Source organism: Danio aesculapii, chromosome 19 (assembly GCF_903798145.1).
Source record: "Danio aesculapii chromosome 19, fDanAes4.1, whole genome shotgun sequence".
Taxonomy (NCBI): domain Eukaryota; kingdom Metazoa; phylum Chordata; class Actinopteri; order Cypriniformes; family Danionidae; genus Danio; species Danio aesculapii.
In genome coordinates this window covers 43,841,807-43,855,976 of record NC_079453.1, presented here as the reverse complement: position 1 = coordinate 43,855,976, position 14,170 = coordinate 43,841,807, and the positions used below count along the sequence as shown (strand labels likewise).

Below are 14,170 nucleotides of genomic sequence, written 5' to 3'. Positions count from 1 at the left end.
TCAGCTTATTTCATCTTCGGGGTTAAAACATTTCTCAACAGAAATGACTGTGATTGGCCCAGAAGGTCATCAGTTTACCGAAGTCACCACTGTTTACTGAGTGTAACCACAGATACAGGGACACTGGAGTATTTTAAAGCTGTGATTCATCACCGGATCGCTCGTATGTCAGCTTATAGACAAACCAGCTGATCGACGTTACTTTGAAACGCTCCAGTGTCCCTGTATCTGTGGTTACACTCAGTAAACAGCGGTGAGTTCGGTGAACTGATGACCTTCAGGGCCAATCACAGTCATTTCTGTTGAGCATGCGAACCCAATGGCAAATCAGCGATTTATTCTGTGGTAACAACCGCCTTGATGTACTTTATCCATTACTTAACAATATTAAAAGTACATGCTGAGTTCCAATATTCATGTGTAAACTATATGTTTGCTAGTTATGTTATTTTCAAGATCTGAGGTAAACTATCTGCTTTTGTTTTCAGTGTGACTATAAATATCACGTAAAATGGTTGTTTAGAAAACAAAGACAATGCAGTATTATTTTACATTTGATTATTGTAAGTTTAATTACTGTATGCTCTTCATTAAAGTAATAATTAACGGGAACAGCCACAATTTAAAATCACCTTTGTAAAATGAATTTGACACAAATATGGGACATATTTGAGCAAAGGATTAATCTTCAAATAAAAAGATCTTTGCATAAATTAACACTTACTTTCTGCAACTATATATAACATTTTTCACAACATCATGTAACTCAAGCATTACCTACAGCTTATCTAAATAACAAAGTGTTGTTGCCTTTCATTGCTTCTTATTAATTCTACAAGCAGAAAAGTTTGTCACATGGCACAATCTTTTAAACCAATTAAATTAGGCATACATTTAGAAACTTTTACCTGTTTTATAACATAATATAATATAATATAATATAATATAATATAATATAACATAATATAATATATTTGTATAACATTATATAACATTTGTAATTTTATTGTCACCAGAAAAAATTGTATTTAAAAAAATATATTAATATTGAAATCTGAGTGTGTGGTTGTATCTGCTTGTTAAGAGGGACTTCAGATGAAGTAGCTTCAGGGTCCAAGTGCGCTATCAAACTGTATGGAGAGACTCAACAAATAAATGTTTACAAAGCGATGTCATCCTTTCGAAAATCACAATCGTTATATATAAACGTTTACAAAGCGATGTCATCCTTTCGAAAATCACAATCGCTATATATAAACGTTTACAAAGTGAAGTCATCCTTTCGAAAATCACAATCGTTATATATAAACGTTTACAAAGCGATGTCATTCTTTCAAAAATCACAATCGTTATATATAAACGTTTACAAAGCGATGTCATCCTTTCGAAAATCACAATCGCTATATATAAACGTTTACAAAGCGATGTCATCCTTTCGAAAATCACAATCGTTATATATAAACGTTTACAAAGCAATGTCATCCTTTTGAAAATCACAATCGTTATATATAAACATTTACAAAGCGATGTCATCCTTTCGAAAATCACAATCGTTATATATAAACGTTTACAAAGCGATGTCATCCTTTCGAAAATCACAATCGTTATATATAAACGTTTACAAAGCGATGTCATCCTTTCGAAAATCACAATCGTTATATATAAACATTTACAAAGCGATGTCATCCTTTCGAAAATCACAATCGCTATATATATATATATATATATATATATATATATATATATATATATATATATATATATATACACGCACACACATCCATGCCTAATATCCGATTGCCAGAATGTGATTAACTTTTTATAAATTGTTCAAATATTGGTGTCTGTGATGCAGCAAGTCCAGAGACTGATGTGTACTGCATGATTTTATATAAAATTCACTTTAATGTGTGTGATATGACTAAAAAGTGGTCATAAACGAATATTTTCTCAATTTAAATGAGTAGCGGCTTGGACCTGGAAACAGTATTACATACGTCACGACTTAACAAGCTGATACATAATCAGGACGCTTTTTTTTTCTTTGCTTATGGGCAAAAAATGAAGTTTAACATTTTCAGCAGTCAAAAATGAGGTTCAACCCAACACATGCGACCACATGAGCATTTACACATTTTAAATGCGTTTTTAACCACCTCTGCAAAGCTTAAAACATTTTAGACTCAATTTACACCATCATCTTCTTGTAATCAGACTCGCTTAAACCCATTTTAAACACTGTGCACAAAAAAATCATTTAGTTGTAGCGTACCATGCATTATTCAAAAGCGTGCACTTACCAGGGATGTTGTAGATCTGCCTGCGGCTGTCGTGCTGGGGTCGACTGCTGCTGGTGCTGCTGCCGCTGGAACTGCTGCTGCCACAGCGCTTGCTCGTCATTCCCAGCAGCCCACTGGCCACCGAGAGCTGGGAGGCCTGGGCGAAGTTAGAGAGAACCCCTCGTGCGGAGCTGGACAGACCCCGCTGTAGAGCTGCCTGTGGCTGTGGAGTCTGAAGGAGAAAAGCAGAGAGAATCAGTCAATTTCACGACTCCTCTCGGTACCATTAAGCAGATCCTGGCATTCAGAATCATCACTCATTAAACACCGTAATTAGCTGAAAGGCCAGAATAAAACGCTCTTTCGCAAATCCATACAAGTGGTCTCATGAGAAGCCATCCTTTGTACACAATGAGCGGTCGCACCTGTCGGAGGGCATGGTGTCGGATCATGGTTTCTCCTTTGCTCACGCTGGGCACAGTCTGGCCGGAGCTGGGGGACAGAGCCGCCTGCTGCTGCAACCGCTGCTCGATCTCCTGAAGAAATGAAAATACAGACAAAACGTCAGCGTGAATGATGCAGACTAACACCTAACAGCAAAACAATGCGCACTCCGCTTCCCATGCAAAGGTTACCCACAAAGAAGTTGTGTTTAATAGACATCTAAACGTAGATGGCTTGGCTAAAACAAGGCTAAACTTGGGATGTCAGTGAAAATCTAATAGACATCTAAGAACAGCCCAAAACTAAACTAGTCATTAAATACAGACTGACTTTAGACATGTAGTTAGGGCTGCATGATTAATTGTTAAAAGTTCGTGATCTCGATACGACCCCCTACACAATCTTAATCTAGCACTTCTACGATTCAGTCGATTATAATTTCAAGGTCAAGAAAGAAGAGTAAAGGTGGTCGCACAAGTCTTCACATTGTTTAATATACATTTCTCAGCAATGTGGACAGGGTCAGACTGCAAATGATGTTGAAAGAGTCAGCATACTGTATTTATAAGGTATAATTCAAATAAAAATGTCAATTCTGTCTTCATGTAATGGTGTAAACATGACCACAAAACCACACGTGAGCTATTTGTTTGTTTCCATGACTACTCTTTTCATTTATAGCACTTCCTTTTTGCATCTCGTTTAAATAGACTATGAACAGCAGCTACGCTAATTATTCTCTTTATTCTCTATTTCCACTTAGGGATACTCATCCAGAGGCCCTGAGAGGCTATGCAGCGCTATTGATGCAATCCAAGACTTGTGAAGAAATGATGCCATGGTATCTATAATCCTGGACCAGTCCGTATCTTGAGCTGATGCTGTGATGGTCATGGAGGAGCGGAGAGCATGATTCCTGAAAGACCACAGTGGCAAACAAGTCTCTGTATTGATCCTGTGGGCCAGCCCGTATTCTTGCCAGTGACCTACTCACCACCAGTTTTCCATGATGGACGTCCAGCATTCTCCGGCGCCTAGACTGCAGCTCTGCACAAGAAGCTTGGCCAGAGGAGAAATAATTGAGCCCAACTGAGCCTGGTTTCTCTCAAGGTTTTTTTTTTCCTTCACTTTTCGTTGTTAGGACTGTGTTGTTTTGTGTTTGATTTATTCTAGATTGGGGGCGTGCCTTCAGCGCACCTGATGCTGGTGAGCACCCTTATTTAAACTGCGGCAGAGAGTTTGTCGGGGCCGCTGTCCATTCATTTGGCAGTTGGCCAGAGCTGCGCTACAATTTGGGCATTATGCTTTGTTTCACATCCATACACTATCACTGACAACACTTACCGCATCCATTCACTTGCTTTTCATACTGATTACACATACTGATGCTGATGTTTTGATTATATTATTTTCAATTGTGCTAAATAAATATCCTTTTTTTTCTTATACTTCGCCGTGTCTTCTCCCTCAATATGTTATATCACTGAGCCAGGTGTAACATCGTCAATTGGTGAAGTTTGTTCCTCGCCACTGTCTTGCTTGTTGGGACTTGTGGTGCTACGCATCGATGAATTTGCTCTTCAGTATTTGTACTTTCAGCAGTGAAAATTAAACCACAATGAACTGAGCTAAACTGAACTTCAACACTGAACTGACAGTTTCAATTTACTAGAACTTCTATGTCAAGCTGCTGACACAATCTTCATTGTAAAAGTGCTAGAAATAAAGATGAATTGAATTGTTTGTTTACTACAGAGAGGATGTGCCCATGAATAAAGTCTACTTTAGTAAACAGAACCTGCATAGGCTGTGAATAACAGGTAATGAAGCTGTAAATAATGCAACTTCAGTATTATGAATAGTTATATTCTGATGTCATCACTTGCATGACTCTGCATTAACAATCAGGACAAATTTAAAGTCTGTTAAAGTCCACCATTCCAAGTCTAAACAAAATTTAGCATTTTAACCAACAGTAGACCTACACATAGGCCTAATAATATTATTGTTGTTTTACCATATGTTTGAGAAATAATAACAGCCTACTCATATTAACCTTTATTTTACATGATTCTCATTTTATCCAGATTCGTGCAGCCCTACTGTACATGTAGTCATTCATATTTTTGTATTTGATGACTAGTCTATTCTTGGGCTATTCTTAGAGGTCTATTAGATTTTCACTGACAGCCCAAATTTAGCCTTGTTTTAACCAAGCCATCTAGGTTTAGATGTCTATTAGGCATCTATATGACTTCTTATAAAAACAAAAATAATGCTTGACGGGTATGATCTATACCAACTTGACAGAAGAACGTGCACATCTGTAAACTCTAAGCAAGTAAACACATTTAACCTAAAGACTGACTTTATTTAGACTCATTTTAAATCACAATATGAGCCATAATTATTAATGAATAGAATCAAATTATACTAGCGTGAGTTCACTTTTAGGAACGTTTCTACGTAAAGTTCTGTGTTTGTTGTTCATTTTCTTATTTGCTGTTAACATTGTTTCTGCAGATATCATAACGTCAAATTTAAGACTTTAAGACCTTTTCAAGACCATTAACTATTTATTTAAGACCTATATCACAATATCAAAAACAAAATGCAAAAATCATAAAATTAGTGGTAAAATAAATGTATTTAAATTGAACAGTACTAAAGACAGGTTAGGTGGACCACTGAGCTACAGAAAAAAACATCTTAAGGCTGATTTATACTTTCGCCTGGCGCCATATCGCGCACCTCCCTTGACTGTGCGCGCACCTCATCAAACAGACGAGGCTTTTATACTTGATGCGTTCGCCGTTGGGATATTCTTTAAAACAACAGGGGGCGGTCAAAAGAAACCCACTGCTGCTGCTATAGTTAAACCAATGTGCGTGCGTATTGGCATAACTTTGTTTAGTTCCAGCAGTTTTGTTCCGTGCAACAGAAACGCTGCGTTAAGAAGCCTTTACGATTAATTAACTGTAATGAATAAAAGCGCGGTTAATAGTGAAATCAGCTAATCGTTGCATCCCTATTAACGATATCAGTGCATTGTACAAACAGCCTTTTCTACAAACATATCCAAATGTTTTCGGCTGCTCTCGCCACTCGCTTAATGTCAGGTGACTCACGCTCTGCGCAGCCTTTAACCGCAGCTCATGCTGTATTGAAGAGATGCACGTCACTTCATAACCATAGCGGCCGTTTTTCGACTAAACTAAATTTATTTTTGATGTCTTGGTCTACTATTTGGAGGGCTGGAACAAAGTGCCTCGGGGGCCGGGTTTGCCCCGCGGGCCGCCAATTGAATAGCCCTGGTGTAAGTGTTACACACCACATTTAGTTAAGCTTTCGGATAATATTTATACTTTTTTTTAATTCAATGTTTTTTAAAAATGCAAAATACATTTTTAAAAGGGTTTTATTTAACAAAAACAGCACCGTGGCATATAGTTTGAGGTGCAGTATTGAAACCTATATTGAGAATACCTATTTACCGATACCTATTTGTTAGTTTTAACTACTGAAATTTTCTTTCATGACCATAAAACCCAAGGCTTTTTTTTTATCCTGGAACAACATCCCAGTCAAAATTAACGTGCTAAACTTTTTTATAATCCCTAAAATCCCTAATTTATAATCAGAAAGAAATGATAACAACAATAGTAGAAGACATTGTGAACTTATATGTCCCTCAAGTCTGAAAGTTCATTGGATTATAGTTCCTCAATCAACGAAGATGTTAAAGGTGAAGTTACATTCCCTCTACATGGTGTAAAATGAATACTCAGACATCTACTGACCTGTTCTTGCTGTAGAGCCTTAACGAAAGCGTTCTTCAGCCTGTTGGTGTGCTCGGCCTTCAAGGCCTTCTTCTGATTGGACGTCATGCACTGCTCACAGAGGATGCGGCCACTTTTCTCCTGCTTCCAGTGAGGGGTGAAGTCAGTCCTGCACTGGGCACAGAAGAATGGCTCCACGTGTGGCAGTGACCCCCGCATTTTACCTGAAGGGCAGAAAAAAGGGGATGTTCAGTGAAAATGACCTGTGAACTGGCACTGAAATTCAAATAATTAAGTCTTGTTTAAAAGGATTTAAGACCGACAAAACAATATTTCAGTGAATTTAAGACTTTTTAATTCAGTTTTTTTTTATTTAAGGCATTTTAAGATGCTGTGGACACCCTTAAAGTGTGACCATAAGTGTGTCCTACCCTGACTATCAATGACGCTCTGCACCACCTCCTCCAGGCCCACCATGTAGATGAACTCGGAGTTGGCGGCGGAGGGCAGGAAGTGCAGCAGGGGCGCTGGAGGTTTGGGTGGAGGGATCTCCAGCAGGGTCTTCTCCAGTTGTTTGCGCAGGGCAAGCTTAGCGGCTGCTTGGCTACTGGCCTGGTCGTTCAGAGAAGCCACGCTGGAGGCGCTGGAAAGGGTGGAGGGGCTGACGGCACCAACCCCGCTGACGCCCACTCCGACACCAGCCGCTCCTGCCGCCTGCATGTGTGCCAGATTCATGTAGATGGCAGAGGACGAGCCGGAGCGCTGCGAGACCCCCACCTGCTGGCTGGCAGCCTGCATCACACAAAACAAGAAGAGCAAATCATCATAACCCCATTTTATCAATGATTCATATCATTGTGTAGTGATATATCACACGTACGGCATATTCAATATGACTTTGTTGGCGATATAAAACTAAACGACACTATGAATATTGCTGTGATTTTAATGCACGTATTTTATTTGGCTATTAAGTTAAGGGCCGTTCCAGTTGGCTTGTTTTACGCATCGGCCTAAGGAGGGGATATTTTAAAAGCCAGATTTAAACCTCAGCAGCAGCAGCGGATGTGTAAATCAGTCCTGGGATTCGTTTTTGTCAAACTGTGTGTTTGAATAGCACTTTACATATGCTTTAAAACGTTACAGTAAAATACATTTAAGTATTGGAGTATGTACAATGCTCAGCTAAAATGAATACTTTTAAATTTTCAACTATTTTTTGTGAAAATAGGTAATACATTTGAACAAAACAAATTAAACAGTCACCAAACATGTTTAAAAAATACATTTATTTTAATACATATATTTTTATTATTCACTTTAAGTAAAATATAAAAAAAAAAAAAACCTACAAAATTCCAACTAAATTTAATATTTTCTCTTTTAAAATTTTTATTTAATATTTTCCCCGTGCATATAAATTTAGATGTACTCATTTTTGGACTGTTACACTATGTTAGATTACTGTAGATTAACTGCAGATTTGGCTTCAGTACTGACTAATCTAATCTATACACATTACGCACAAATAAAATATTGTATATCATCTTATACAAAATAGAAAATATTAATTTAAATGACATAGATAGATAAATAAATAAATACATAAATAAATAAAATAAATAAATAAATAATTAAATAAACACACACCTATATACTAGGGCTGCACGATATTCTAATTCTATTCTAATTGTGTTTGGTGACTAAAATATTATTTTTATAAATATAATAAATATGAATTTAATATTTATATATTTAAATTTAATAAATATATCTTAATAAATTTGTTTTGTTTAAATGGACTAAAATAAATTGCCTATATTCACTGAGAAATGGATAAAAATATTCATTTTCAAAATGGAGTGTGCTCAATTAGACTGAGCACTGTGTGTGTATATATATATAATATATATATATATATATATATATATATATATATATATATATATATATATATATATATATATATATATATAAAATTGTGTAAATTTGTATATATAAAATATTATAATATTTTATAAAATATATATACATATATAAAAAGGTTTGAATTCATTTGCTTTAAACTTTATTTTGTTATCTAAAAATGTGTAAATACAATTTAAATAGAGTAATATTGTGGAAACCAACTGTTTATTTTTTTTTATTAAATGCGATTTATTTTGAGGATGGCAAAACTGAATATTTACTTTCATACATGCATAATTGTTTAAACAATAATCTTTAAAAATATGTTTTATTTGAAACTTATAGTTTGAAATTTATGCATTTAAACAAAACAGATTTATTAAGCACATATGTTTATTAAAACAATATTTTAGTCACCAAACACAATTAGAAATTGAAAGATAATACAATTAAATTCAAGCTAAATATTGAAAAAAAAAAAAAAAAATATATATATATATATATATATATATATATATATATATATATATATATATATATATATATATATATATATATATATATATATATATATATATATATATATATATATATATATACACACAACTTACAAAATGTCAACTAAATCTTTAAATTTTTCTACTTCTCTTGATTTCTCCTCTTAAAAATTAGTGTTTAATATTTTTCTATAACATAAATTTGGGTGTACTAGTTTTTGGACCGTTTTCGTAAGTTATTTGGATAGAGAAGCTCCAGATTTGGCTTTAGAAGTGACTAATCTAATGTATATGCACAAATATAATATAGTATAGCTTCCTATTAAAAATATGAATTTAAAAGATAGATTTGTGAGGGGTGTACTTATATATGCTGAGCACTGTAGCTGTCCATATTTAGTAAAAAGTCTAAAAAAAAAAAATAATAAAAAATAAAAACCCACAGCTTTAGCTCAATAATACAAAACTAAGTATGTAACAAAGCACAAAAGTGGCACAGCAACTCCCAGAACAGATTATGACCTTTAGAAAAAACTAAGCTGTGCACACTCTATAATCTTTTTAAAAGTCCAATGTCAATAAATTCCAGGAACAAAAAAACAAAAAACAAATCAGGACTAATGCACATGAGCTTAACAGTTTGGCCGTACCTGCTGATAACTCACTGCATTACCCAGACCACCTGTGGAGGAGCGGCCCATGCCAGGCTTGGAGGGCAATCTCTGACCCTGAAGCTGGGCAGGATTGGGTGCGATAACCCGCTGTGACATCATCATGGGGGGCAAAGATGCATTGGCAGCAGACCTGATTACTGTGTGGCCCTAAAGGAGAAAAAAACACACATTCAGAGCTATTAATAAACGTGCAAGGCATTTCATGGCCACTAGATGTCAGCAGACGCCGTCGATCAGACTGCACATTGTTGACATCAAATTCTTTGTTTGTACTCAACAGATGGACCCTTATTAAAAATGGTAACTGCTACCAATCTATACGGTTATGCTGATCTTAAGGTGTTGCTCCCATGGCAACCAGCAGCAGGCTCTGGCATGTTCATAATGAGGAGCGTTTGTGTGCAGCAAATGTAATTGTGCTCGCTGGAGAAATCACAATATTCTAGTGTTGTTTCCATACTGGCGTTCATGATGCACCTTTAAATACATCGATTTGGGATTCTGAGGTGAAATATTGCTACAGGGTTCATTAAAATTGACATTTATGTGTTTGTTTGTTATAAAAGCGCAAACATTATTCAATGTTAAAGTGATCGTTCACCCCCAAATGGAGATTTACTGAATATTTGTGTTCCCTTATGTTGTTTTAATCCATTATAGGTTCATTTTTTCTGATGAAGACAATAGAAGACATTTTGAAGAAAGCTGTAACCATCCACTTCCATTGTATATTCAGTTGAAGTCAGAATTATTAGCCCCCCTGAATTATTCGCCCCCGTTTATTTTTTTCCACAATTTCTGTTCAACAGAGAGAAGATTTTTTTTTTCAACACATTTCTAAACATAATAGTTTTAATAACTCATTTCTAATAACTGATTTCTGCCATTTCTGTATTAAGACCTCATCGCCACTTTAGGTTTCAACCAATAAAACTGGCGACAACTAACAGTAAAGTAGGTGACGCATAAAGAAAAGCAGAAATAACAAGGTAATATTAGTTACTACAGTAAACAAAGCAAGGTGATGTCAAATCTAGCAGGATTTTATCGATTTTATAAACCACACAGCTTAAGTTTGTCTATAAAAGATATATTTCTGTACTTTTCTAGTAGCGATCATGCTCTCGATCTTATCGTTAACATTGTGTTACATTGTACAGTTTTTATACACATAAATTAGTTCCTGAAGACAATACCTTGACTTCCACGCTAAAATTTCATTCATTGTTGAGTCTCTTAAGTTTATTAAGAATAATACGTTTCTTACAGCTTATGATAATCTTTTTCTTAATGATTGAGGCTTTGTAAAGATATTTTTCTCCCTCTCTTTTTCCTAACTTTTGTGATGCATTCAATAAAAAATGTAATAAATAAAAATTAAACACACAAAGCACCGCATAATTGGCAGATTAAATTCAGGCAAACTTTATCATACAACTAGAAATTGTATAATCCAAAATTAAGACCATGTAAAATAGTATTTAAGACTTTTTAATAGTTTAAGGGCCTTAAATTTCTCTGAAATGGGTAATCAATTTTTAATACTTCTTTAAGACCCCGCGGACACCCTGTGGATGGTTTTCTAGTGATATATTGCTGATATCGTGATCTATCGTTATTGAGGGCAAAATATCATGTTAATATCGTATCGTATTACTGTACCTGAATATCCGACTACTTATTTCACTTTTACCTTTGCTCAATCTTATTAATTTATTCTTGCAATTTCTTTGAATCACTCCTCTACAAGATTATTTCCAATTTCAAGATTATCCTCTACAATTTTATCCCAAATAGAGCTATTCTGCCGAAATTGTATTCATATTGCAATTGGCAGCTAGCTCTCTGCAACTCTCACATGGTCGCCCACTACAACCATGTTGCAGGGCTGGGCCTGGTCAGCACCTGTATGGAAGACCACATGGGAAAGCTAGGTTGCTGCCGGAAGTGGAGTTAGTGAGACCAGCAGGAGGCGCCCAACCTGTGGGTCCTAACGCCCCAGTATAGTGACAGGGACTCTATACTGCTCAGTAAGCATCGTCTTTCGGATGAGACTCTCTGTGGTCATTAAAAATCCCAGGATGTCCTTCGAAAAAGAGTAGGGGTTTAACCCCAGCATCCTGGCCAAATCTACCCTCTGTCCATCATGGCCTCCTAACCATCCCCATATCACAATTGGCTTCATCACTGTATCCTCTCCACCAATCAGCTGATGTGCGGTCTGGCGCAATACGGCTGGTGTCGTGTCATCCAGGTGGATGCTGCACACTGGTGGTGAATGAGGAGATCCCCCAATGTGTAAAGCGCTTTGAGTGTCCAGAAAAAGTGCTATATAAATGTAAGGTTATTAATTATTATTAATTGCATTGTCAGATTTTTCCAATATCGTGCAGCCCTAATATTTCAGTATCAATATAGATCACAAATGTGATGCTTCTGACAACACTATGATATCTTTTATGCGTGTCTTTGAATCTGAAGAACATCCACACACACATACCTGTGCAGTGCGCAGGTTCTGAGGCTCAGACGAGTGCATGCCGGGCCGCACTGGGAGCTTCCCGAGCCCCTGAGAGCTGTGCATGGGTGACGGCTGCACTGACGACGGGGCATTCTGGACCACCGGCACCTGCAAGAAGAAAAGCAGAGGTCAAAACCTGTGCAGAAAATAAATAAAACAAATCTAATCATACATAGTGTTTGAATGCAGCTTAAAAACGCATTAGAGGAACTTCATGTGTGATTTCCACCAATTTGAACTTAAGATTTTGCTCATTATTTGAGGAGTGTTGTGTATGCAGACACTTCCTCATATTCCATTGTTCAACAAACAGGTAGTTCTCATTCTCAAACTCATTGGCTTTTTTGCATTCGTACTATTTTTTCAAGGATATCTGACAAGTTGAAGAGAGATTTTATGCATAAAACATAGCAAGCAAAATATCTGCATATTCATGGACTGTGGTATTTTACATGCTAAAGAATTTCAGAGATGACAGAGAGAAAGAGAGTCGGGTTGCAGGAGTAAAAACTTACTTGCTGATCTGGATTCTAAACTATATATACAGAAGCATCGCAATGATGAAATAAAAATAAAATAAAATAAAAAACTAAAATAAATTACAATAAAATTAAATACAAATAAAATACAAAATAAAAATAGAATACTAAAAAATAAAATACTAAATAAAAATATATTACAATAAAATAAAAAACTAAATAAAAAAATAATAGAAAATAAACAATAAAAAAAATAAAATGACAATAAAATACTAAAAGAGAAAAATAAAATACCAAATAAAAATAAAAAACTAAATAAAAATGACAATAAAATAAAATACTAAAGATAAAATACTACATAAAAACATACTAAATATAAAATAAAATAAAAAATAAAATAAACTAATAAATAAAAATAAAATAAATATAAAATAAAATACTAAATAAAAATAAAATAAAATACTGAAAAAAAATAAATAAATAAAAAAATACTAAATACAAATAAAAAATAAAATAAAATACTTAAAAATAAAATCCTAAATAAATATAAAATAAAAATAAAATACTAAAAATTTTAATAAAAAAACTAAATAAAATAAAAATAAAATACTATAATAAAAATGACAACAAAAAAGAAACAAAATATTAAGTAAAATACTAGATAAAATAAAACACTAAAATTTTTTTATAAATAATATAAAAAATATATAAAATAAACATTACATACTAAATAAAAATAAAACACAAAATAAAAAGAAAATACAATGGGACTTTAATTCCCAAATTATATACTCAAATGATACACTGTGTGGCCCTAAATCTTATTTAAAAAATATATGTATATTGAAATCACTGCTGAGTAAGTGTCAGTGTTGTCTATACAATAATCTAATAAAAAAAATTAATTACCACCATTATTAATCTCCAAATAAAGGGAAGTAACATAACAAGAATCATTTAAAATGTAAAACCTCAAATTTAATATAAATCAACATTATAAAAAAATAATTGAATTATAAATAAAATTATCATTAAAAATAAAAAAGAAACAAAATACAATATATATTTAAGAAATAACTAAAAATATAAACATTTTATCTATTAAAAAATATATTTAAAAAAAACAAAAAATTCCAAATAAAAATAATAATAAAATACTAAATAAAATAATAATAAAACACTGAATATAAATAAAATGCGACATTAGTTCCCTCATTAAAAGCTCAAATTATATACTGTGCGGCCCTAAATGTTATCTGGAAAAATACCTCTGAACTCCCTGCTGAAGTGTCAGTGTCATCCATACAATAGTCATATAATTAAAACATTACCACTATTATTAATCTCCAAATAAAGCAAATTAATGCAACAACAATCATTTAAAACGTAAAAACAATTCAAATATAACACAATATAAATTAACATTACAGCATCTCAATGCATTTTGGCACTTGTCAGCATTTCATCCTCTCAAATCTAAAACAATTCATCAAATCAAATTTCCATTTTTAAGCTAAAGAGCAAGAAAAGATTGTGTGTTGATGCACTTAATATTAATTAATATTATTTAATGAATCAGGGCTTACATG

General features: G+C 34.0%; 1 protein-coding gene across 1 annotated transcript in view; it reads right to left on the bottom strand.

Annotated features, from left to right (window-relative positions):
* Positions 1–14,170, bottom strand: part of gatad2b (GATA zinc finger domain containing 2B) — a 90,179-nt gene that overhangs the window by 2,403 nt on the left and 73,606 nt on the right. Inside the window, exons 5-10 of the mRNA XM_056480094.1 lie at positions 12,082–12,210; positions 9,558–9,728; positions 6,934–7,294; positions 6,524–6,726; positions 2,705–2,815; positions 2,301–2,511 (exon numbers count right to left, since the gene is read on the bottom strand). Of these exons, the coding sequence (XP_056336069.1) occupies positions 2,301–2,511; positions 2,705–2,815; positions 6,524–6,726; positions 6,934–7,294; positions 9,558–9,728; positions 12,082–12,210 (1,186 nt within the window). The remainder of the gene's footprint in view (positions 1–2,300; positions 2,512–2,704; positions 2,816–6,523; positions 6,727–6,933; positions 7,295–9,557; positions 9,729–12,081; positions 12,211–14,170) is intronic.